Consider the following 27,939-nt stretch of genomic DNA (forward strand, 5'->3'; position numbering starts at 1 on the left):
CTACTTAAACAGAACAATTTCCAGCCCAGAATTCTGTACCCTGCTAAGCTAAGCTTTAAAATTGACGGAGAAATCAAATCATTTACGGATATACAAACATTGAGGAAATTCGCCACAAGACCAGCTCTACAGGAAATACTTCAACCTGTTCTGCACACTGACCACCACAATGGATCAGCAGCAAAGTAAGAACTCGGAAATTAAAGGACAGAACCTAACCTCCACACTGATGCAAAAGATAAAACTGAGCAATGGACCCTCACCAAATAAGACGAATAGAATACTACCACACTTATCAATTATCTCAATAAATGTTAATGGCTTGAATTCCCCACTGAAGAGACATAGATTGGCTGACTGGATTAAAAAACACAAGCCATCCATTTGCTGTCTGCAAGAAACACACCTGGCTTCAAAAGACAAATTCAAGCTCTGAGTCAAGGGTTGGAAGACAATTTTTCAGGCAAATGGAATTCAGAAGAAAAGAGGAGTGGCAATCTTATTTTCAGATACATATGGATTTATAGCAACTAAAGTCAAAAAAGACAAAGATGGTCACTTTATATTGGTCAAGGGAAAAATACAACAAGAAGACATTTCAATTCTAATATTTATGTACCCAGTTTAAATACTCCCAGATTCTTCAAACAGACCTTACTCAGTCTGAGCAATATGATATCTGATAATACCATCATAACAGTGGACTTTAACACTCCTCTTACAGAGATGGACAGATCCTCTGAACAGAAATGAAACAAAGATATAAGAGATTTAAATGAGACCCTAGAACAACTGTGCTTGATAGACTCATATAGAACACTCCATCCCAAAGATAAAGAGTATACATTCTTCTCATCACCCCATGGAACATTCTCCAAAATTGATCATATCCTGGGACACAAAACAAATATCAACAGAATCAAAAGAATTGAAATTTTACCTTGTATCTTCTCAGACCATAAGGCACTAAAGGTGGAACTCAACTCTAACAAAAATGCTCGACCCCACCCAAAGGCATGGAAATTAAACAATCTCCTGTTGAATAACAGATGGGTGCAGGAAGAAATAAAACAGGAAATCATTAACTTCCTTGAGCATAACAACAATGAAGACACAAGCTACCAAAACCTGTGGGATACTGCAAAAGCAGTTTTGAGAGGAAAATTCATCGCTTTAGATGCCTACATTCGAAAAACAGAAAGAGAGTGCATCAACATACTCACAAGAGATCTTATGGAATTGGAAAAAGAAGAACAATCTAAGCCTAAACTCAATAGAAGAAAAGAAATATCCAAAATCAAATCAAAGATCAATGAAATTGAAAACAAAAGAATCATTCAGAAAATTAATGAAACAAGGAGTTGGTTTTTTGAAAAAATAAATAAAATTGATTAACCATTGACCAGACTAACAAGGAATAGAAAAGTAAAATCTCTAGTAACCTCAATCAGAAATAATAAAGAGGAAATAACAACTGATCCTACAGAGATACAAGAGATCATCTCTGAATACTACCAGAAACTCTATGCCCAGAAATTTGACAATGTGAAGGAAATGGATCAATATTTGGAATCACACCCTCTCCCTAGACCCAGCCAGGAAGAAATAGAGCTCCTGAACAGACCAATTTCAAGCACTGAGATCAAAGAAACAATAAAAAATCTTCCAACCAACAAATGCCCTGGTCCAGATGGCTTCACTCAAGAATTCTATCAAACCTTCAAAGAAGAGCTTATTCCTGTACTGCAGAAATTATTCCAAAAAATTGAGGAAGAAGGAATCTTCCCCAACACATTCTATGAAGCAAACATCACCCTCATACCAAAACCAGGAAAAGACCCAAACAAAAAGGAGAATTTCCGACCAATCTCACTCATGAATATAGATGCAAAAATTCTCAACAAAATCCTAGCCAATAGATTACAGCTTATCATCAAAAAAGTCATTCATCATGATCAAGTAGGCTTCATCCCAGGGATGCAAGGCTGGTTTAACATACACAAGTCAATAAACGTTATCCACCATATTAACAAAGGCAAAAATAAAGATCACATGATCCTCTCAATAGATGCAGAAAAAGCATTTGATAAAATCCAGCATCCTTTTCTAATTAGAACACTGAAGAGTATAGGCATAGGTGGCACATTTCTAAAACTGATTGAAGCTATCTATGACAAACCCACAGCCAATATTTTACTGAATGGAGTAAAACTGAAAGCTTTTCCTCTTAGAACTGGAACCAGACAAGGTTGTCCTCTGTCACCTTTACTATTCAACGTAGTGCTGGAAGTTCTAGCCAATACAATTAGGCAAGACAAGTAAATAAAGGGAATCCAAATGGGAGCAGAGGAGGTCAAACCCTCCCTCTTTGCTGACAACATGATCTTATACTTAGAGAACCCCAAAGACTCAACCACAAGACTCCTAGAAGTCATCAAAAAATACAGTAATATTTCAGGATATAAAATCAATGTCCACAAGTCAGTAGCCTTTGTATACACCAATAACAGTCAAGATGAGAAACTAATTAAGGACACAACTCCCTTCACCATAGTTTCAAAGAAAATAAAATACCTAGGAATATACCTAACAAAGGAGGTGAAGGACCTCTATAAAGAAAATTAGGAAATCCTCAGAAAGGAAATAGCAGAGGATATTAACAAATGGAAGAACATACCATGCTCATGGACGGGAAGAATCAACATTATTAAAATGTCTATACTTCCCAACAGAATCTACCTATTCAATGCCATTCCTATCAAAATACCAACATTGTACTTTCAAGATTTGAAGAAAATGATTCTGCGTTTTGTATGGAACCGGAAAAAACCCCGTATAGCTAAGGCAGTTCTCTGTAACAAAAATAAAGCTGGGGGCATCAGCATACCAGATTTTAGTCTGTACTACAAAGCCATAGTGCTCAAGACAGCATGGTACTGGCACAAAAACAGAGACATAGACACTTGGAATCGAATTGAAAACCAAGAAATGAAACTAACATCTTACAACCACCTAATCTTTGATAAACTAAACAAGAACATACCTTGGGGGAAAGACTCCCTATTCAATAAATGGTGTTGGGAGAACTGGATGTCTACATGTAAAAGACTGAAACTGGACCCACACCTTTCCCCACTCACAAAAATTGATTCAAGATGGATAAAGGACTTAAATTTAAGGCATGAAACAATAAAAATCCTCCAAGAAAGCATAGGGAAAACACTGGAAGATATTGGCCTGGGGAAAGACTTCATGAAGAAGACTGCCATGGCAATTGCAACAACAACAAAAATAAACAAATGAGACTTCATTAAACTGAAAAGCTTCTGTACAGCTAAGGAGACAATAACCAAAGCAAAGAGACAACCTACGCAATGGGAAAGGATACTTGCATATTTTCAATCAGACAAAAGCTTGATAACTAGGATCTATAGAGAACTCAAATTAATCCACATGAAAAAAGCCAACAATCCCATAGATCAATGGGCAAGAGACATGAATAGAACTTTCTCTAAAGTTGACAGACGAATGGCTAACAAACACATGAAAAAATGTTCATCATCTCTATATATTAGAGAAATGCAAATCAAAACAACCCTGAGATATCATCTAACCCCAGTGAGAATGGCCCACATCACAAAATCTCAAAACTGCAGATGCTGGCATGGATATGGAGAGAAGGGAACACTTTTACACTGCTTGTGGGACTGCAAAGTAGTACAACCTTTCTGGAAGGAAGTATGGAGAAACCTCAAAGCACTCAAGCTAGACCTCCCATTTGATCCTGCAATCCCATTACTGGGCATCTACCCAGAAGGAAAGAAATCCTTTTATCATAAGGACACTTGTACTAGACTGTTTATTGCAGCTCAATTTACCATTGCCAAAATGTGGAAACAGCCTAAATGCCCACCAACCCAGGAATGGATTAGAAGCTGTGGTATATGTATACCATGGAATACTATTCAGCCATTAAAAAAAATGGAGACTTTACATCCTTTGTATTAACCTGGATGGAAGTGGAAGACATTATTCTTAGTAAAGCATGACAAGAATGGAGAAGCATGAATCCTATGTACTCAATTTTGATATGAGGACAATTAATGACAATTAAGGTTATGGGGGGGAAGCAGAAAGAGGGACAGAGGGAGGGGGGTGGGACCTTGGTGTGTGTCACACTTTATGGGGGCAAGACATGATTGCAAGAGGGACTTTACCTAATAATTGCAATGAGTGTAACCTGGCTTATTGTACCCTCAATTAATCCCCAACAATAAAAAAAAAAAGAAAGAAAGAAAAAAAAAAAAGAATGACAGGAAAGCTGTTATCAGCAGCCACATTTTTTCCCCCCACAGACAAAAGAAAGAAATCCTTCTCTAATATGCAGTTCATATTTTTCCAAGTGTTAGGTCAAAGAGAACACTGGCCAAGTTTGTGAGAACAAGCTTGATTTCTGCCCCTGGGCCATAATCAGCCATTTGTGGTTCTGCATATCTATTCCTGGGTTGACCAGTCCCAGAATCCCAGGCAACGCTCTCTGGTGCCAGCTTATCTGAGCTACCCGTGAGCCAGGCCACAGCATTTACAGCAACAGACAGAGGTCTCCCAGAATCAGCACTTGCTCTGGCTGCAGGGTAAGGGTTGAAGTGTTCTTTATAGGAGTATCTGCCATTTCTGTCCCGTAAACCCAAGACGCTCAGGGGCCAGGCCGGTGGTGTTCTTCATTGCACTGTTACACTTTGACAAGTCAGACTGGTTGGTTTCTTCCCACCTTGTCAGTCACTGAGTCCTGTTGCTCCACCCCAAAGGGGCATGTGAGTCCTCCACAGGCTGGGAGTCCTGTTTCTATAAAGAGCCCATAGCAAGCCAAGAGCTGCTTGCAAAAGTGACTTACCCGGAAGCTGTGTCAGGAAGGCAACAGTTGTAAAATGCGAGGGGCACCTTTGCGAAGCTGCCTTCCCTTTCTGGAGGCTGTCCTCAGCAGAGCACCTGTCACAGAGGCTCCCAGCTGGAAGTGGTCATTAGGGGTTGCGGCACCATGGGCAGAAGCACTTCTTCCAGGGGGCTGTTTTCCTGGAGGAACATTCCCCTCTGGCACTGATGAGCGTTCACAGGAGCAGCAGATGAAACATAAGTACCAAGAAATCTAACGGGGGAGGTTACGATAACAGTAGAGTGAATCAGTCCAAAGGTCCCCATCACAAGGTCCCTTGGCTTCTCTCCCCTCCCTCAAAGCCTTGCTCAGACCTATCATTTGAATGTGGGTGTACCCTGGGTTTAGGGAGAATTCTGACTTGGGCAAAAAGTTCATAAAGACTTTTGCTCCATTCTGCTCCCCAAAGACAAAGGTGCATGGCCATGTCCCACAGTGGGGACAGAAAGACTTTTGTCCTATCCCTAACTACTTTTCTCCTGAAAACAACAGAAGTTGGCTAGAAGGCAAAGAAAGGTGAGGGAAAGAAGGGAGGGAGAGAGTGGCTGTGCACCAGCAGGCATCCCACATTTGTTTTCTGTGGGATTGCTTTGCACACCTCCACCAAATGAACATCAGTGTTTTTGGTTTACACGAAGTCCTGTATACGGGGCAAGTTCATCATTTCTGACAGCTTATGCTTCAGTTTTGTCAATTCTTGACCCAGAGACCAGAGCCACAATTCTTTCTGGCCACAGCCAAGGGCTGTAGACTTTGACTAACTTTGTTTTGACCCACATGTGGCAATTTTTTTTGTTTATGAGTTAGTGTTTGAAATAGATTCTAGGGCATTTTCTGCCCAATTCTTGTGATAACATCTCTATCTTTTAAGTTTTTGCCTTTAGGAGTTGAGGACCATTTCTAGGCAGCATATTAATACTGCCCAATATTTTTATTTTACTTGTTTTCTGTTCCCCCTAATTAGTCATTATTATGCTGCTGTTTAAGTAAGTCAATGATTCTTTAGTTTTATTCATGACTTTAATTGTCTTTGTTCATATTTCTTTCAACATTGATTTTCATGTTACATTTTCCCAAAGGACATTCATTAGCAGTTATTTGCTTTTCTGGAAATAACAAATGAATGTTAAATTCATTTGGTCCTTTCCTGAGAATGTATTTATTTTTCCCTCATTGTTAGACATTAATTTACATAGTTATAGAATTCCAGGCCAAGTTCTAGTTATTTTTTTTTAGATCTTTGGAGGTATAACTTCACTTTTATTGGCATTTCTGAGAAATCTCACAGTTAAGTTTTGCTTTTTTGTTTTTGTTTGGTGGATTGTCTGTTATCCTCTGCTTTAAAGTTGTCTTTGGTATTCTGCAATTTCACTGTCATAGTCAAGAAGTTTGTGTATTTTTATTTAAACAGCTGAGGAGTCACATATCATATGAGATTTGAAACAGTGTGTTTCTGGTGTTGACTGAACTTAAGGCTGTTGGAGCAGAAATAATTTGATAAATGTTTGTTGGAAGCCAAATGTGAAGATGATATGAGAAGACACAGCAGTAAAGCTGGCTTAGTCCAGAGTCTGCTGCAAGCTGGAGGCTTCTGTAAGTTCAGGAGAAGGGAGGGACTCCTCATAGCAGCGCTGTCCTGTTCCTTGAGCTATACATTATACAGGTTATTGTCATTGGCTGCAGTTTATAACGTGTGTGCAAGATAGTTGGTAAAACTTTATAATTCAAAATTAAACCAATGTCCTTTTCATTTTCAGTGGATCACATGTTAATCACAGCTACATCAACAGTTTGAGGAGCTCACAGTAAGTTTTGAGGAACTCACAATAAGGTTCTTTACTTAGGGAGGAGGGAGGCCACCAGGTGGTTAATTTTGAAGTGACCGTGGATTATCACTGGGATTGCCTACATCCCTTCCCACTGAAAATCTATTTGACAAATGTCTTTCCTTCTCCTTCAGTCTTCCAAGTCTACTAACCTCCCGTTCATATCATCTATTTCTTATCTATGTCTTGTCTATTTCTATGGAATTTCTTGTCATTTAAAATTTTTTCCAGTTTATTAATTCTATTTCCAGCTGTTTATTACTACTCTTTAAAGTGTATATTGGCATTTTAAAATTGTATCTGTTCTTTTTAAAGGTTGCTTTTTTTGTAGTATTCTTTGAAATTGTTATTAATTATTTCAAACTCATGGGTTTTGATTCTGCCATTTACAGATTTTACTATTTATCACCCAGGGAAATTGTCTCTAAGTATATTTCTTGGTATTTTCATCATGGCAACTTTGAAAATTTGCTTTTCCTAAGTGAGACTCTTTTATTTTGTTCTGGAAAGTAGTGGGAGGATTTCTGAAGATTGATTTGCATTTACTCAGGACTGACTTTCATATGGTGGTTTCTTCTCACAGAGGACTCAGGTCGTAAGGGTAGAGGAAAATTGAACTTCAAGCTCAGGGAAGTTTTGAATTTCAGGGAAAATGTTCTTCTACTCAAAACCCAGGCAGAGAGAGGTGAAATTTTTGTCAACCTTATGTCACTGGTGAATGATAATTTTTCCTTGTTCCTGTTACTTTGGACGGTGCAATTTTTTGAAGGTCCTAACCTCCTATGTGAGGTTTCATACTTAATTTCTTGTGTTACACTGTCCCAAAAAATATTCTCCTGTCCTCATATAATTCCCTAAGTTGGGCATTAAACCCACAAACAAATAGTTCTCAAAGCCTACTCATTATCTGCAAGATCATCTCCAAGGTCAGCTCACCTGCTTATTCTCCAGTTTTCATTATTTTCATGGTTTTCATACCAAGAGATTTCTCTGTCTTCTAAGATCACATGCACTGTTGGAAAAATGGTTGTTATATTTTATTCTAGTGTTTGAAGGGGGCAAATTTTAGCTTTCGTATAGTATGTTTATCTAGAAGACCAAAGTATCATCATCATTATTATCAGCCAAAAAATAAGAACCCACTAAACATGGAACAATTAAATAAACTGAAAATATCTGTAAAATGAAACTGTTTGAAAGACTATTTATTCACCCTGCAAGGTAACAAAGGAACCCGTGCAAATATTTTTATAATGTAAAATAGTGCAAGTGTTTGCACAGTGACTGCTGGGGTGGGTGGAATTAATATAAATTCTAAGTCTCATTTTATATGGTTTGCATCATTGTTTAAATAGTAAATATCATTTTTTATAATAATAAGAAAAGGCATATTTGTTAAATCACATGAAACCGTTCCCGAGCATATTCCAACAAACGAAATGTTAGTCATAACTTCGATTCTTGCCCCAAGTATCCATAAAGAGAGAAAATGAATATGCCCCAAGTATCCATAAAGAGAGAAAATGAATACGGTTTAAGAAAATGCCCTTTTATTTGTGACTTAAATGAAATGGTCAGAATAGCTGGAACTGGGTAATCTGCAATTCCAACAGTGGCACAGAACAGCTCAATTTGCAAAGCAAACACTCCTTAGCTTAATGCAAGGCCACCCTGTGACTCCAACAGAGTTCCCTTTAGGGCAAGTCTTTAGAAAACAGGGAGGCAGAGGCAGTCAGACTGGGGAAAGTCACACTCAAAAGGTTGAATTTTTAAAGTTGCCTATATAACTCCAAGTGAGAATTTAAGACTGTAATTACAGAGGTTATTTGAAGGCTCTTCTTTGAACTTGGCAGTGTTCAGTTATTTAAACACATTACTCAATATTTATCTTCCCAACTGAAAGTAATATCTCCTTGCAGATGTCCTGATGGGAACATTCCCACTACTGCAGCCCTGCCCACATTTTGCAATGTGTTGCCATTGCTATTCCTGTATTTCTCTGCCTTCTCCAGGAAAAGGAGACTGCTTAAGAGTAGGGACAACCTGATGTTTGTCAGGAATGCCTCCAAGTAAATAACTGTTCAGTTACAAGTGGTCCTCATTTATTCATTCACTTATTCATTTATTCCGTGACCATTTTTCAAGTACTTAACTATGTAGCAGGTGCGGTTCTAGGGGCTGGTGAAATAGCCATGAAGAAAACAGACCCAAAGCTCTGTTGTTATGGAGCTCAAGCTCCACTTAGGTAAGACACATAATGTGTCAGTAAAAAATGTCATGTTAGGAGGCAGTAAGTGCTTTGGTAAAAATAAATAAATAAAGTTAAAGAACAAAAAGCCAGCGAGAAACATAGGAAGCACCGGGGTTCAGGTGTGTAATTTTAAATAAGGTGACCATGGCAGGTTTCACTGAGATGGGAGGGAGGGACCCGCCATGTGAATACCTAGAGAAAGAACCCCAAGGGCAAAGTGAGGGAAGTGAAGGGCGTAAGGAAAGAGACTGGAGCATATCTGTGATTCCAGGGTCAGGAAGGAGCCCGCTGTGGCTGAAGTAGAGAAACTACCGGCAAGAGGAGCTAAGGGCTGAGAAGTGAACAGAAACATTTGTGTCTTGTCAACCAGTATAAGGACTTTAGCATTTTTAATGGAATAAAACATGTGAAGTGCCCACTTTCTTCTGAGATCAACTGTATAAAACAATAGTTTATTCTGGAGTTTGGAGTGAGAAAGAACATCCTGAGCACATGAGTATCTAATCTGATTTTTATTTTTAGTGTGTTGAGTAAAAACCACAGGGTACAATGTCGGAAGGTAAAGTCATTTGCAGGGTCCTGGGAATGATGATGGCAGCCTGGACACGGCTGCAGCAGCAAAATTGGTGACAAGTCCTCAGTTTGTAGACATTTGTAAGGTGGAGGCAACAGAATTCCTTGACAATCGGACATAGTAAAAGCTGGAAGAAACACAGTCAAAACTCTGAGGTAGAAAGACAGAGAAACACACAGAAAGAGGAGGGGAGAGGTAAGACCCTCTAGAATGCCTATTATATACCAGAAAATACTTTAAGAATTTTACACGAGTTAAGTCTCTTCACATTTATACCAGCCCTGTGAGGTAGGTGCTGTTCATTATTTCCCCTTTGGAGACAGGGAAGCTGATACCGAGGTCAGGTAACAAACTTGTAATCAAAACACCCTACCTCGGCACCTGTACATACTAATGCCATTAGATCATATCTGATATTGTTTACATTCCTGAAATTATATTATTTCATAATTTTTTTTTTCTTTTTACCCAATCAGTTCAATCTTCGCACATGCGCGCGCCCATCCGCTTTACAAGACAAAGGCGCCAGCGCCACCTCGTGGCCACGCCAACCTCAGTCTGCAGTGGGCTCAGCCGTGAGCACTCGGTTTCGGTACAAAATTGTGTTAACACACAGACACTGAAGACGCCGTGGTAAATGCACTGGGGGTAGTGATCAAAGAAATGTGACTAGAGATTAAGAGACTTTTGCAATGCTTGACTCATTTCCCCCTTGAACATTACCCTTCTTTAATAAGTAAGTCAGGGTTTTACTTTCCACATTCATTCATTAGTTCTCCCATTTGTTATTATATTCCTGTATGTGTTATGTATACTCAATACTCTGCATATTTTGTGTGCTCAGAGCTGTGCTAGAGCTAGATGCTGAATTTGGAAGAATTTTTGAGAAAGTCCATGCCCTGATAGGCTTTGAGGAGAAATGCACAGATATAATACGTTTATCATACTGTGTGGTTATCAAAATATAGTACAATAAATGCAAAAAATGGTTGCAAATAAATAATAAGCTTTACTTGGGTATAGAGGAAGGCTTGTGGAAAAGATGATAATTTTAATGTTTCTCCCTTTCCATCAATTGCCAGGTACCTTGGCCTCTTGAGATAAAAGTGTATTGAATTGGTTTGTTTGCATTCACATGCTCAATGCCCTGCCACAAGATTTCTTTTCTAAGAATTCTATAGTCACCACCTATATGCTATATTCATCACCTTGCTGGTGTATCATCAGTAGCTTTGTGTGGACAAAATACCATAAGAAAAAAGCCTGAAATAAGAAAGCCTGGGGTGCTTGATTTCAAGTCCAGGCTTCATCACTTACTTGTAGTTCACGGAACTCGTTATGCAACCTTTGTGTGCAGGGTTTTCCATCAGCATGGTGGGATGACTGCGTTTCTTAGGGTGGTTGTAACGAGTTACTATAGTATTACATTAGTTATGATACTTATTCTAATACTAAGAATACTGTTTGGCAGGTATAAGCACTCAATAATTACTAGTGATTGTCATAGTCGTGACCCCCTCTGACCAGCCTGGTCAAATTTTATTATTAGGGCCTTTCCTCTCCATACAAGGAAGGTCAGAATGACTGAGACCATTCTGAGATCATTTGAGATCAAAAAAGTCCTTTGTAAAATAATTAGATTTCAAATCAATCCAACGTTTATGTAAAGCTAACTGCAAATTTCAAATGCACAGTTTATTCTATACCCAGAGTGTACTTTCTCTGTCTTTAAACATTGTTGATTGTTGATACTGCCTAGGCCTTTGTCTGACCAAAGCTCACTTCATCTTTCAAGGCTCAGCTTATAACGACACTTTTCATGAACCCTCATTTTATTAACACTGTCTCTTTTATGAATTTTACAATTATGTAGGTTTCAATGCCTCACCCCCAAGGCCTCATTTGGGCCCTTCATAGCAAAGGAGATGAGAACCCAGCCTTACGTGCCTGTGTCCTGTTCTTACCATTTCAGGGATGTTAAGTTGGAGTAAAGAACTAACATCCGCAAGTACCCATGTAATATTCTGAAATTTAAAAAAAGTAAATTACAAAAAGAATTTGTAGTTACCAATGATTATCATTGCGAGAATATATTCACTATGCTTGTTGAAATAAAAACACCAAAACTCAAAAAAAATTTAAAAAAAATTTCATTAAAAAAATTTTAAATTGTGGCTCAGTGAGTAGGGCACAGGCCCCATATGCCGAGGGTGGCGGGTTCAAACCCAGCCCCAGCCAAACTGCAACAAAAATAGCCGGGCGTTGTGGCGGGCGCCTGTAGTTCCCAGCTGCTTGGGAGGCTGAGGCAAGAGAATCGTGTAAGCCCAAGAGTTAGAGGTTGCTGTGAGCAGTGTGACGCCATGGCACTCTACCTGAGGGCAGTATAGTGAGACTCTGTCTCTACAAAAAAGAAAAGAAAGGAACAAGCATTCTACCTTCAGAGAGGATAAACTCACCTGAGTTCAGATACTAAACTCACCTGAACAACTTTACAAATTCTTCCTCTCACCTAGAATTCTCATGGGCCTCCATCCCATGCCCTATGGCACCAATACTAATGATGGCCTTTATACTTTTTCCAAGGCATACCTATGTGGAAAAGGCTAAAAATTGCTAATTTACTTGGATCAATAATATGAAACCAGGGATTAAGTAGTATGGCACATAAATACAGTAGGAAATCTATTTGAAAGAAGTAAATAAGTTGAGGATTTAGACCATATATATTCACCTAATAGATTTCAAAATAACATTTTAAAATAAAAAATACACAATATGGAGTATAATTTCTATAAAATAAAATGCATTCACTTTAGCACAGTGTGATCACAAGCACAACCAAGACACAAAGCATTTCTAATGCCCCTAGACATCATCCCTGTCCCTTTTCAGGCCATGTCCCTCCATCCTCCTGAAAGTGACCACCTGCCTGCTTTCCCCTGGTCTTTATATATCACCTTTGCTATATAAATGGATTCGTTTAATACATGCTCTTTTGTGTCTGAATTTACTTTCTCGACATAGTGTTTTTAAGATCCCTAATTGTTGCTATGGGTGTTAGTAGTTCATTCCCTAGTATTGCTGAGTATTTTACAAGCATATGAATACATGAATATTTTTTTAATTATTCATCTCTTGATGTAATTTGAGTCATTTCTAATTATCAGCTACCATGAACAAACTTGCTATAAACACACATGTGCCACATGTTCGTAAATTTTCATATTTGTTGATTAATAGCTAAAAGTGGATTTCTTGTCCATTTTTAAGTACATTTATAAAAAACTACAAAACGGTTTTCTAAAGTGGTTGCAATATTTTACATTCCCATTAATGACAAAATGACAGTTGCAAATAATCCATTTACCAACCTGATATCATCAGTCTTTTTAAAATTTTAGCCACTCTAGAAATATGCAGTGATATTTCACTGTGGTTTTAATTTCTATTGGATTAATCACTACTGTCCTAAGTATCATTCCATGGGCTTATTTCCAAATTATCTGCTTTATTAGGTGAAATATTTGTTCAAATCTCACGTCCACATTTTTATCAGGTTGTTTTATTATTATTGAGTTTTAGGGTTTTTTCTTTTTTTTTTTTTTTTTTTTGTAGAGACAGAGTCTTACTTTATGGCCCTCGGTAGAGTGCTGTGGCCTCACACAGCTCACAGCAACCTCCAACTCCTGGACTTAAGCGATTCTCTTGCCTCAGCCTCCCGAGTAGCTGGGACTACAGGCGCCGGCCACAACGCCCGGCTATTTTTTGGTTGCAGTTTGGCCGGGGCCGGGTTTGAACCCGTCACCCTCGGTATATGGGGCCGACACCTTACCGACTGAGCCACAGGCGCCACCCCTAGGGGTTTCTTTTATCTTCTAAGCACAAGACTATTATCAGATATGTGAAGTAACAATATGTGGCTTTTCTTTTACTCCCTTAAACATTCCTTCGAAAGGATTAAAGTTTCACTTTCCATACAAATTCATCACTCTGTTCACTTATGGTTTGTACTTTTATGTGTTATCTAAAATTTTTTTGTCTGCACCAAGTTGCAAAAGTTTTTTCCTATTCTTTCTTCCAGATGATTCAAAATTTTAACTGTTCTTTTTTAGGTGTCTACCTCTAATACAGTTTAAGTAGGAATAGTAGGAGCAAATATCCTTGCCTCGCTCTTGGCGCCTGTGGCTCAAAGGAATAGGGTGCCGGCCCCATTGGGGGGTTTAAACCCAGCCCCTGCAAAAAAAAAAAAAAAGAAGTAGAATTTAGTTCTCAATAGTATCATCTCAGGTATGGAAATTTCACATATGCCCTCCATCTGCTTAAGGAAGATTCCTTCTATTCTTCCTTTGGAAAGAGTTTTTATTATGATTGTGTGTTAAAAATTCTCAAGAGTTTTTGCCGTATCTTTGATATCATCATGTACCTATTTTTCCTTATACTGCTAAAATTGTGAATTACATTTATTAATTTTTAAATACAAACCAAACTTACATTCATGGGAAAAACCCTATTTGATCATTATGTGTCATATTTTTATGTATTGCTAGATGTGATTTTTAAATATTTGAAAAGACATTTTTTGTGTCTATGTTCATAAGGGATATCAGTCTTCAATTTCTTTGCTTGTGAAGTCTTTTTCTGATTTTTGTATTAGGGCAATGAGGCCATATCTGATAAAATAAGAAATCTTCTAGCTACTATTTTCTGCAAGATTTTGTGTAGGGTTTATTTTACTTCTTTCTTAAATGCCTCATAGATTATATCAGTGATTCCACCTGAGAGTTAGGGGAGGGGCATTCATTACACATTTAATTTATTTCACTAATATTGGGTAATCCAGATTTTCTATTCAAGTCTGAATCAATTTTAGTCATTTATGTCTGTCATATAATTTGTCCATTTCAACTAAATTTTTAAAATATAGTGGCATAAATGTGTTTGTGATATTCTTATCCTTAATGCCTGTAATACACGTATCTGCTATGAAAATGTGTCTCCCTTACTGGTATTTGTATTTTCTCTCTCTCTCTCTCTCTTTTTTTTTTTTACCAATCTAGAGTTTGATCAACATTACTGAACTTTTCAGAAACTCCGAATTTGATTTTATTGACAGTTTCTAGTTTTGTTAATACTATATAATTCTATATCATTGATTTCTGCACTTATAGATATTTTACTTTCTTCTTTTTCTGGATTTAATTTACTCTATTTTTCTGATCTTTTGAAATGAAAGCTTAGGTAATTTATTTTATGTTTCTCTTCTTCTACCATAAATGTTTAAAAATTTATCTTCAAGCATCGTCTCAGCCACATTTCATAAAGTTTGGCATGTTCTGTACCTCCATTGAATTTGAAGCACTTTCTAACTTCCTTATGATTTATTCTTCAATCCTTGGGTAATATGGAAGTATGTTGTCCAATTTCCAAATATCTAGGATTCTCCAGATATATTTTTATTATTAATTTCACGAGAGATTATACTGGAGATCATTTAAACTCTTATAAATATCTTGAGATTACTTATTTTCACATTCACATGATGAATGTTTTATGTGTGTTTGAGAAGAATGTGTATTCTGTTGTTGCTGGTCAGTGTGCTATAAATATCAATTTGTTTGACATTGAAAACTATGTCTTATTACCATTTACCTATTTTCTAACTTTTCTATCAGCTATGAAAGATTTCTTTTGTCGGTTTCTCCTTTCAGTTTTGTCATTTTTTTCTTAATATATTTCAAAATTCTGTTGTTTGGTAAATATACATTTAGTATTTTATTCTAATTTATGAGTTGACACTCTATCAGCATGAAATACCCCTCTTCATCCATAGAAATCTTCTTTTCTCAGAAGTGTACTTTGTTTCATATTCAAATAACTCCAGTGTTCAAGCTATCCTTTTACCTCAGCCTCTCAAGTAGCTAGGTTGCTACAGGACCAGCCACTATGCTCAGCTGAATTATTATTACTTTTGGTTTTAGAAATGGGAGGACACTCTTTTGCCAGGCTGGACATGAACTCCTGGGCCCACGTTCCAAAGCAATAGAAATACATGTATAAGCTGCCACACTCAGCTGCTTTGGAATCTTGCTCTATTTCAAAGCAATAGAAGTACATGTATAAGCTGCCACACTCACCTGCTTTGGAATCTTGCTGTACTCCAAAGGAATAGAAGTACATGTATAAGCTGCCACACTCAGCTCACGGTTAGCTTTTACACAACTGTCAAATGGTTGAGCAGACTCACCACCATCTATTACTTACTTTAAATTTAAATTTCATATTGTCTCTTCTCTTTTCTTAGCCTCTTTTAGACTAATTCAACTTGTGTTTGGAGCTCATTTTAGACCTGTATTTGTGTGTTTAGCTTTTTAAATTTTGTACTGTGGTTTGTAAAATGTACCCTTGATTTATGAAAGTCTATCTTTAAATAATATAACAATTTTATGTAAGTTGTATACCTATAATTGTGTTTATTGTACCTGCAATCGCTAGAATTTTGGAGATTGTTATGTTTATAATTTATTTTAAATTTGGTAGATGTTTAGATATTATGCTTTTGATATTTTTAATCTCTTATGCCTTCCCATTTTATCAGACTACAATAACATGTGTTAAATTGCTTGACATTATCAGAAAGTTTTTGTAACAGTTATATCTTCATTTGGCACAAATTTTTTTTAGAGTGAAATATCTATCCAATATTAAAGAGTTTTATTTTTTATTCCTGTTAAATTGGGAAATTTTTACCAATTAAAAGTAAGTTAATAACAAAACAGTAATTCTGAGAAATATTAAAACACTAATTGTCTATATGAAAAAGATAATTCCTTGCCTATAATTTTTGATACAATGACTTTTAAGGATAATTCCATGAGTTCTTTAAAATTATTACACAAATGATGTTAAAAACAATAATTATATACTGCTGCACACCCACCAGTAATCTAAAATTTAAAAAATAATAATAATACAAAGGGTCAGTGAGGAGATGCAATAACTCACTGATAACTCACCGGTGAGAATATAAAATGGTGCAACTTTTGAAAACTCTTTGCAGTTTCTTATAAAGTGAAACATTCAATTATTATTTAATCCAGCCATTCCATTTTTAGTGATTTCCTAAATAAATATAAATAAACATGTTACTTTATGAAGATGAAGGCTGGGTGTTGTGGCTCATGCCTGTAAATCCAGCACTTTGGGTGGCCAAGGCAGGTGGATTGTTTGAGCTCCGGAGTTTGAGACCAGCCTGAGCAAGAGGGAGACCCTGTCTCTACTAAAAATAGAAAAACTAGCCAGGCATCGTGTTGGGAACCTGTAGTCCCAGCTACTAAGGAGGCAGAGGCAGGAAGATCAGACAGCTAATCAGGAGGCAGAGGCAGGAGTTTGAGGGTGCTGTGAGGTATGACACCCAGCATTCCACTCAGAGTAGTAGAGTGAGACTCTTTCTCAAAAAAGATTTGTACATGAATGCTTACAGCAGATTTATTATGATAGCTAAAATCTTGAAACAACCCAATGTCCATCACCATGTGAATGATTTTACCAGTGATATAGCCACACAGCAGCAGAATATTACTTGTCTAGAGATAAAAATGAAATACTGAAGCATATAAAACATGTGGATATCAAAAGTTATTATACTGAGTTATAAAAATGGGCAAAAATAATATATAGTGCTTAATTTCAGTTATAAAATAGTCTAAAATATGCAAACTAATTTATAATGACACAAATCATAGTTGCCTGGAGATCTCAGTTGAAAAGAGGAATAGACAGCACAGAGGCACAAGAATTTCTGAATGTTATGAAAATATTTAATATATTGGTTGTTTTAATGGCATCACAAATGTATAAATATGTGCATTTCATTGTACATGTGAGTCTCAAAATTAAGTTTCCAAACCCATCCTCAAAAAATTGCCACATACTTCACTGCTGAATGTCACTACCATCACCTTTGAAGTATCCCCTCGGGAAGCTGTACACTGACAGTGCCTAGTTCACCTTTCAGAGCAATTTTGGAACTCTTTTTCTGGAATGGTCCTCAGAGCTGTTGTCATATTACCTTTGATGTCCTGAATGTCATCAAAATGTCTTCTAGCTGTGAATATTTCCTTTAACTTCACGTAATGAAAAAAGTCACTGTGGGGGCAGATCAGGTGAGTAGGGAGTGTGTTCCAATACAGATATTTGTTTACTGGCTTGTAGACGGTGCTGTGTGCATTGGTGCATTGTTGTGATGGAAGAGCCAGGCCTTTCTCATGCCCAGATTCTCAGTTAAGGTTTTCCTGTTTATCTATTGATGTTACTTGGCCTGCTATGATTTTCACAGGCAGCTGAAGATTTTGACTCACAATTCAATGAATTTTTGTAATGTTTTTATCACTTCTGCTCTTTACTGGCTGCCCTGACCTCTCTTCATTGGTGATCTTTTTCTCTCCTCTCAGAAACACGTTTAATCCATTTGTACACTGCTGTTTTCTTCGTGCCGTTATTCCCATGAACTTGGGCTAGTGTGTTCCTGATTTCACTTTCATTCTTGCTATGTTTAACAAGAAATTTACTGTTTGTTGCTCTAATTCAAGCTCTGACATTATCACAACCGCACACAAAACACACAACAATAGCGAATGCCTCTCAGAAAGATACCGCCACATGACAACATGAACACAGCTGAGAGACAATGATTGACTGATATACCAAAGTTATGAAACATCACTAAGTTGATGTTTGTACAGTTCTTCCAATGTAAGTGCACATGGCAAATTCACAAACTTAATTGTCAGACCTTGTGTATTGTATCTCAATAAAATAGAAACTCTTTTAACTCAAAAATAAATTTAAGACATAGGAAGTTTTTAACAGATGACAAAAATGTTATATTTATTCTCTTGCTTCATAAATTATTCAGATAACCATACAACTTTAAAGCATCTTTTCTGAATAATACATTGATTGCTAATCAAAAATGACATAAAAAATATAATTGCAGAAATTACTAAACCCTGGAAAGGCCACAGATTTGGATTTGCTCAGTTTTGGCCCTACAAACTTAATCAATGAGAAATTCCAAATTCTGGCTTTCACATTTATGCAAAATGATGTGGAAAAGTAAATCTTCCTAGAAATTTTTCTCCAATTATCCCATCTTTGGTTTACGAGCTGATGTAATAAAAATATTTACTTTTTCCTCCATAGGACCTGATTGGGGATCTGACAGAGAAGCTTTCACATCACTTCAAGGAGGTGATGGTTGGTCTCATGTACCCCCAACCATCTTATGATGCTCATGAACTCTGGCACGCCATGAAGGTGATCTGACCCAAAAGTAACCTGTAAAAGCTATTGGCCGATATTCTCAGAGAGCAAATTATCCCCTGACACTCCTATACATGTACCAGATTAAAGAGAGCAGAGGGTATATCTAAGCAGTGATGTAACAGTGAAAATAACATGGTCAGAGGAAGTGGCCTTGTTAGCAGGTGGGGCCTCCAGAAACCAGTGGCTGGAGTCAGAGGTTCTGTTTACAGACTCAGACTTCCTGAGCCAGGTCCATGTTAAGCTACCAAAAGGAAAGAATCATTAAGCCTCCAAGGCTATTCAGATTTGCCTGTTCTCAACATGTATTTTCATATTGAGAATAATATGTTAAAAATCATGTAAATCTTTTAAAATTATGTGTTAAAATTTAGCTCAAGTCAAAATAGGGTATTGATTCAGATAGTGTATAGGTAACATCTTTATTTTTATGAACTTCAGTTAGTCTTTTACAAAAACAATTGCTCAAATCTATCAGAGTTTTACTTTTGTAGGATTATAATACCCCTTTCTTATAGGAAAGTCATGTCCATGAAATAAATTGGCTATGGATCTGTTAAGATTTTGTTAGATAGGGACGGGGAACAGAGAGGGAGGGTCTTTACTTCCAAATGCTGATATGAAACTCCCGCACAAGTGTTGAAATGTTCCACTATGATGCTTGCCAATGAACAGATCCATGATAGGTGAAGAGTGTGTAACAGGAAAGCGGCAACAGGAAAAAATTTTTACAGGAACATGGATTTCAGCCATCATGCTTACTGATCAGAATAGGAATTGCCTAAAATTCATGTGAACTTTAATCACTTTTAAGAAATATCTCATTGATTTCTACCTCTTGCAAAATTATGTGACGAAATATTACAAGAATAAGGTCACATGTTGTTGTTTAGATGAGGCTGGTATACTTTATCAACAGTTTATAGAAGGATAAATGTGCTTTTCTGAAAAGGTGTGTTGTACGTAAAATCGCTGTCACAAGCCAGTACATGCACATGTCTGTAAGATACCACGGAAAGCAAATGTTTAGGCAAATGGTACAAAATTCCACATCTAGGGAAAAGAAGAGACAGATCCCTAAAATGTTCTTGGAAAATGAGAACATCTATATTCTAATTGCAGCTTGATAGAATACTGATATTCCGACAGCAAATGGAAATCCTCACTGCTGTGAGCATTGCTTAAACATTTTTTTCACATTGTTTAGAAATACCTATGCAGTTTTATTGTAAAGGAAGGAACAGTGTCCTTCAGATAATAAATGTGTTACCTCCTAAGTAAATGGTATAGCCAGACTGACATTGAGTCTTTGTCCCAAACATCCTTTCCTTTCTGCCACGTCTCAGACCCTGAGTATGCTGGGTCTTACTGCTCTTCATAAGGTGCACTGTTATTCCCAATAAAAATGCTTTTATATTTCTCTCTTCTTTTATTTTTCCAGGGAGCAAGCACAGATGAGAATTGCCTCATTGATATATTAGCCTCAAGAACAAATAGAGAAATTTTTCAAATGAGAGAAGCCTACGGCTTGCGTAAGGAAATATATATATATATGAATATATTTCACTCATATATGAACTTCATATTTTTAAATAGCACATAAAATATTATAGTTCATATATTTTGAAAAATTTTCTTACATTTGAAATATGACTCACACAAGACCAATTAACCTATTAAGTAAAATTGATGGTTAGTGTGCTAAAAAATGAAACATTTCCCCAATCAAGTTAAGCAAATTATCCAGGAAAAAAATTACAAGTCTCTCTGAGGAGAATGTTTTCATTACGACAGGGAAGTTCCCTGCACCTCAGCTCAGGGGAAGTTTTTATCTCTAACTCAAAATAGACAAAATAAAGCAAAGTTCAGCGATCTCTCAGTGAAGTCTATAAATATATTTACTTTGCTTTACATAAATTTCATTAGCCTTGTAATATTCCTCAAAATCAAACTTTTTCATATTCAAAAGTTGGCATGGCAATTATATTCATTTTCACAAAAAACTTAATGCCTTAAATTCCATTACATTCTGGTTATATAACCTTGAATGTTAAGAAAATGTTTCAGACAGTCACCTCTGTTGCATTTGGACAAAAAGAAGACTTTTCAAGGGGAATGAAGTAACAACTTTCCCTTAAAATATTAAAATAAGTACTGGAGAAAAGTGCTGGACTCTGTCGAAGTCTATGGCAACAGAATGCAAAGCTCTGAACTTTGAGAACTGGAGAATATGAAATTACTCTCAAGTCTGTTTTTTAATTTTGGAGTAAAGATAACTTTTTAAAGAATAGACCTATGCCTACATTGCCACTAGGTAGCACCTTTCTTTGGAGATAGTTTATTTACAAAGAAATGTCAAGAGATTGACAATATTTCCTGCACTTAGTTGGAGAACATTAACTTATCCAAAGCACACTGATTCGTGGTTCCATAACAAATCACATCTTTAACGTGGTTTCCTATACAGAATACAGCAGTAACCTTCAAGAGGACATTTACTCAGAGACCTCTGGACACTTCAGAGAGACCCTTATCAATTTGGTCCAGGTATGGCATTCCAAAATTCATACCATTTTGTACTATTAAAAACTAGATATATATCACCTCCAAAACATAGAAGAGAAAATTGAAGTATATTATAGTTTGGTAGTAAATTCTGTGTAATGACTTTTACTGAAGCCATGTTGAAGTTACTCGGCTAGAAACTTGAGTTGGCTTTAGAGACAAGTATGCCTAATGTACCAGCCCTAATTCTCAAAAAATTTGAAGTCTCCCTTACTTAAAATGGTTTCAAATATTATATATATAGACATATATATAATTATCTATTTCAGAGGAATTAAAAGATTAGAATTATAAAGTTACAGTTTATTACTGTAATTAGAAATTAATTCCATTTTTAAAAACTACCAAATAGGGGTATACTAGCTTTTCTAGATTCCTGCTACGTGCCTCATATTGTGCAGGGAGACAAGCATATTTCCCACTTAATGACAACAAGACACTTGCAGTATAAATACTCAGGACCATTTTAGAAATGAAGAAACATAGGTTCTAGCTCTCTGATTGTCTAAAGAGCTACTAAGTAGAAGTCCAGAATTTATTTGAATCCTACAGACTCCAAATGCCATTTATGATCCTCGGTGCTACTGGTAAACTTTGGTGGCACTGGAATATATTATCCCAAATAGGAACATTACTTCGAATTAAAATTAGATTTTGGTTTTGACAAAGATCTTATTTATCTGTGTTGACTAAATGGTATGTAATTTTTCCATTCAATTAACATTTCTTTAAAACAGTCTACATATTTTTTAACATTGTAATATGAATAATATTTTTAAGATAAACTTTTCTGTCATTTTCAGCACACTCTCATATGTGCCTACCATTCTGTTTAGCAAAGATATTCAGGAAGGCAAAGCGAAAGAGAGTCAGTGTTCAGCTTTTAATTACTGAAAGAGATCTAGAAGCCCACCTCTGGGGACAATGTCTTGAAAGCTGATATTTTGGTTTGGTGTGTGTGTGTGTGATATATGTTTAAAACGAAACAAGTAGTTACACATCCCTAAATCTTACCTTTATACATCCAAAATATACCTGAGTATTTACAAAAATTTCACTGAAAGACACAAGTAGAATTTTGTACACGAGCATGTGAAATTAAAAAAAGTAAAATAGTTGCCTTTAAAGAAGAAGAATAAATTATTCGCCCTTCAGTATGAATAAAGGTGGAGAAGTAGTACCTTCTACAGAGAAAGGTCCAAAGGGTAGCAGGGGGAGGCGAGGTGAGCGCCCCACGGTCCTCAGGAACAGGTGGCGCTGGCGTGAACAGCACCCAGGGCACCGCTATTTACTGTTCCTTTTTCTGCCCTGCGCTAGTCCCAATAGTCTCCCTACCTGAGTTCCTGGGATTTTTTTACCCTACACATTTCTGTGGCTCCTACTGACAAGCTTTGAGAGGTCCTTCCTGTTCTTCATCATCTCGGTCTCACAGGAACAGGTGCGGGGAGCGCCCACGGCTCCTGACCCCGCCCTGGCTGTTTCACCTCCCATTTTCCTACTTTACCACAGCACGTGGTTGTCAGAGTTTCAGTGTTACGGACAGTATTCAGTAAACTACATGAGACACTCAGCTTTTCAACACTTCATTACAAAATAAGCTTGGTGCTGAAGTAGTCTGTCCAGCTGGGGGCTCATCTGAGTGCTCTTTTAAGCCAGGCTAAGCTGCGGGGTTTGCCGGTTAGACGCATGAACCGCGTTTTCAACTTCACAGCGGAAGGAAGGGCGGCATTCATCAACGTGTGAGTCAAGGCGCCTGTAGCTCAGGGTTTACCGCTAAAGGGTTTGAACCCAGCCTGGCCGGCCAAACAACAATGACAACTGCAACAATAAAATAGCCTGGCGTTGTGGCGGGCGCCTGTAGTCCCAGCTACTCAGGAGGCTGAGACAAGAGAATGGCCTAAGCCCAGGAGTTGGAGGTTGCTGTGAGCTGTGACTCCACCGCATTCTACCCAGGGTGACATAGTGAGACTCTGTCTCTTAAAAAAAGGAAGTCAAAGAATACCTTTATGTCTTCCTTGGGAGATATACCTGTTTCACAGCTCAATTTTTGGAAATTTAGAAGCCTCACAGTTTTTCTAAAGCTTAAGTAGTCTGCTTTCCTTTAATCTGGGTTTGTGATATCTTTGAAAATGAGAATCCCTGAAAGACTTAAAATAAGTTTCATGCGCTGCTTGCTTCCACTTAGTTCCTTGTATGACCTCACATCTGAAGTTTTTCCCAGATATAGTTCTCAAATGTGATTTATTTCTTTGCATCCTTGCACCCCTCACCTGCTGTGCTCCTTCTTGTTTTTTACAACTCAAAGACACTACCTTGGAGGCTCTTTGAGACAATAAAATTAGCTAGGTCTTTCTGCAGGGCTGAGCCATTAAGGCCTTTGCCTTTGAAATGACCTTCAATCTGAGCTCACATTGCTTAGATTAGGAAGTGGTTCTCCTTTCTAACTCTCAGAACCTACAGATTTCTAAATGTTCTCTCCCCCTCTTTTGTTTGCACTTGCAAACTAGCCAATTACTTTCTAAGCTCAGCTCTTTCTTTTGATGTCTGATGTCTTAGCCCATGTTTGTGTTGCCAAAAAGGAACACCCAAGGCTGGGTAGTTTTATTTTGGGTGACTGTCCTGAAGGCTGCACAAGAAGCCTGGTGCTTGCATCTGCTTCTGGTGAGGACTTCTGGAAACTTCCAGGTGTGGTGGAGGTGATGGATGGGAAGTGGGCACTGCGTGGCTAGAGGAAGGAAGCAGGCGAGAGGGAAGTGGGTGCCAGACTCCTTTCAATAGATGAACTGTCATGTGGGTTGTATTTTAACTTACACTAGTTTTGAGCCAGGGGGTTATGAATCATGTATAACTCATATGTCTCTTGACCTAATAAAACACTGTGGCCCAGAAGAAAAAAAAAATTTTTCTTGTGTCACTATCAGTGTGCTAAATGAGCAGCTTTCCAGGGAGCTCCAGGGGCAGGAGACTCAGAAGCAACAACTCACCCATCACAGGGAGAACATCACCAACGTATTCGTGAGCCAGCTATCCTCTTGACCCAGACTCTTACAACGAGGCCTAACCTCCAACACTGAGGATGGAATTTTAACAGGAGGCCTCTCCTCCTCCTTCTCCCCTCTCCCCTCTTTTCCTCAGGGCCTTCTGGGTCCTGTATTTGTTAGCCACCTTCCCTCCTGATTGAGAGATCAACTGGACCCTATCTGTGGTTTACATGATAAAAGGGGCAGGAGCTAAAAAAAATCTACAAAGTATTCTCTCTCCACAAAGTCTGGATTTCTGGATATTGTTGTTGCATAAATCAGACTTTGTAAATTAGAGGAAGACTTCTTTCTCTGTGCCTTTTCTGTCTAATAATGTTAAAACCTATTCCTGCTGCCCACTACCAGCCAGTGGGTGCTTGATTTGATGGGAAAGATACTGCATTAGTCCCCCTCCTACAAGGGTATATGTGAATCCTAGTAAATGTGGAATGTAAAGGTCTTAGCAAAATAACTAAGAAAATGCTACAAAAGCTATGTTAACTAATGTGATGAAAATGTGTCAAACGATCTATGAACCAAGTGTATGGTGCCCCATGATCATACTAATGTACACAGCTATGGTTTAATAAAAAAAGAAAAAAAAAAAAAAGGAAAGATACTGCAGGGAGACTTGGAAAAGTGAAACACCTTGGCTTCTTTCAGAGAATTCCACAGTTGCTGTACACATACACCAAATTAGGTCGGGCATGAGGGCTAGCACTCTAATCCTAAATACTCCGTGGGGCTGAGGTGGAAAGATCACTTCAGGTCAGGAGTTGGAGACCAGCCTGAGTAAGAGCATCACCCTGTCTGTCTCTACTAAAAATGGAAAAATTACCTGGGTGTAGAGGCGGGTACCTGTAGTCCCAGCTACTCAGGAGGCTGAGGCAGGAGGCTGAGACCTCCTTGACTGAGCCCAGGAATTTGAAGTTACTATGAGCTATGACACTACAGCACTCAAGCCAGGGAAACAGAGCAAGACCCTGTCTAAAAAATAAAATAAATTTCCTAGTTTATTTAAGAAATGGTAACTATCTTATTCCAAATAATGACAGAACTTTCTTAGGATGACCACAGTTTGGTTCAAAGATTTTCGTCCCAGTAATCCTGTCTGGTATTAAGAACATTTATGAGGGAAACCTGCGTTTACTTCACAGGGAACCAGAGAAGAAGGCTATGCAGACCCTGCCTCGGCTGCCCAGGATGCAATGGTAACTAGAACCCCCTCAGCCCGACTGTAGAGAACCTCTGTACAGTGGTCTGCGTGCTTCTTTGCTACTGCCTGCGTGTGCCATTTCAGGTCTTGTGGGAAGCCTGCCAGCAGAAGACAGGGGAGCATAAGACCATGCTGCAGGTAGTCCTGTGCAGCAAGAGCTACCAGCAGCTGTGGCTAGGTAACTATTCAGGGGGGTTCTTTTAAGCCATTCAGCTGATTATATAATGAAAAGCAACTAGTTAAATATTGTTTTTTAAAAATAAAATTGTTACATAGAAATAGAGAAAAAAGTCAGTCATCTCAAAGGTACTTACAGTATTTTTGAATTTTATTTATATATCTCCAATGGCAAGACACAGTAGATGCCATCAGAGAATGTTACAATTGATACTTTCGGGAGCTGCTAGTTACAATTGGTGACACACACCATTTAATGATGTCACTGAGGGATAAAATTTTCTCCATTATTTTTTCCAGTGACTGAATTATGTAACATTCAAATACTGAGCACATTATCTCTTTTTTTGATGAAGAACTTACTCAAATATATAAGCTACTTTTGATCATGCATATTATATGTTGTCTTGAAAAGTGTGTAGTAGATACAATTTAACTAGCTGCTAACACATCAAGGTTATTATTATTGATTTGTGGGTGTAAGTAGTGACTTGTTGGTCTTAGAGGATGCAGTCAGATTACTTTGTACTTTGCTTGACTTTCTTAAAGTGTTGCATCTTTCTTTTTCCCTTATTTAAATTTTTTTTGTATATGAAACACACAAAATTCTATAAATAAACCCTAAAGATAGTCTCCTCTAACCTAAGTCACACTGCTTTACTTTATATATGAATAAGAGGTAATAACATCATCATCATCATCATAACAATAAACCTCCTTGCTTCTAATTTGCTGTAAGAATGAATGTGAACTAAAAGTTTCCTGGGATAAAGCCGGATAAGTAAGTTCTTGAAATGAGGAAGCTTAGTTTAGCAAAATTTTAAGAAAATAAACTGTAGGGCGGCGCCTGTGGCTCAGCGGGTAGGGCGCCGGTCCCATATGCCGGAGGTGGTGGGTTCAAACCCAGCCCCGGCCAAATTAAAAAAAAAAAAAAAGAAAATAAACTGTAATCTATGCCCTAAAGATGATTGATGATTCTCCATTTCTCAGAATCCATTTCTTGGAATTTATGATCATTCTTTCAATCATTGCTCTGAGGACTTTTATACTTAATTGTAATATTTAAGCTATAGTAGAAATTTACTGTTGACATAAGTCTATTATATACGCCCTAAAAAATTGGTCCTTAAAGTTTTGACACCTGCTTCCCCTCAATTTAAATTAAATGAGGTAATGGACTCCCTAGAAGTAGCAGTTGCTCTCCAGGGGACCAGAGTAATAACATGTCTTTGAATTTCAGGATTTATGCTGACTCTGCTGATTCAGAGTTCATGTGTTTGTTTCAGACAATAGTCCTATCAAACAAAACCAATAGCTTTAGTGTTTTTCAGTTAGAGAAAATATCTTCACTATGTATAGCAATCTAATGGATATTTGCTAATGGATATAAATTTAAATTTATAATATTTACAAAACCTCCTTTGACTTACCCAATATGGTGAAGTTTTCCAGGAATTTCAAAGTATTTCTGGACGAGACATAGTAGATACCATCAGAGAATGCTATGATGGATACTTTCAGGAGCTGCTAGTTGCAATTGGTAAGTGATAATTTATTTGGAGTACAGCATGTCTTTTTATTTTATTAAATCATAACTGTGTACATTATTGCATTTATGGGGTACAATGTTCTGATTTTATGTGCAATTTGGAATACTTACAGCGTATACTTAACATAGCCTTTACCTCACTTAATCACTTATTGAGTTAAGACATTTATGCTCTACTCTTAATAGATTTGACATGTACCCTTGCATATGCACAAAACTGCCTGGCTCTCACTGAATGAAAAGTGCATGAGTAACATCTTGACTGAGGTCATTTTCCCCTGAATTTCATTATTTAAAAGGAGTGCGAACTTTATAGAAGAAAAGTTCACCAGCTCCTGATACAAGACACAGACTGATAACTAGGACTGTAATGAACGGAGACTCTTCCCTGCCAACTGGGTCAGAGGTCACACACGGAAAGGGAGGTCTCGGACACTCTGTGCCTGGCTGCTCACAGTTCAGTACACAGAGTGTTCAGTACACTTTGCATTTACTGACTTCCATTCC

The 27,939-nt window shown here is 37.5% G+C and overlaps 1 protein-coding gene across 3 annotated transcripts in view; it reads left to right on the forward strand.

Annotated features, from left to right (window-relative positions):
• The window catches only part of LOC128588010 (annexin A10-like), a 55,411-nt gene that overhangs the window by 20,991 nt on the left and 6,481 nt on the right, over window positions 1-27,939 (forward strand). For all 3 annotated transcript variants that reach the window (XM_053594576.1, XM_053594575.1, XM_053594577.1), the window contains 6 exons: window positions 18,786-18,899; window positions 20,347-20,437; window positions 21,373-21,452; window positions 25,648-25,701; window positions 25,791-25,884; window positions 27,328-27,423. In XM_053594576.1, the coding sequence (XP_053450551.1) occupies window positions 18,786-18,899; window positions 20,347-20,437; window positions 21,373-21,452; window positions 25,648-25,701; window positions 25,791-25,884; window positions 27,328-27,423 (529 nt within the window). The remainder of the gene's footprint in view (window positions 1-18,785; window positions 18,900-20,346; window positions 20,438-21,372; window positions 21,453-25,647; window positions 25,702-25,790; window positions 25,885-27,327; window positions 27,424-27,939) is intronic.

The sequence above is a fragment of the Nycticebus coucang genome, chromosome 6 (assembly GCF_027406575.1).
Source record: "Nycticebus coucang isolate mNycCou1 chromosome 6, mNycCou1.pri, whole genome shotgun sequence".
Classification (NCBI taxonomy): domain Eukaryota; kingdom Metazoa; phylum Chordata; class Mammalia; order Primates; family Lorisidae; genus Nycticebus; species Nycticebus coucang.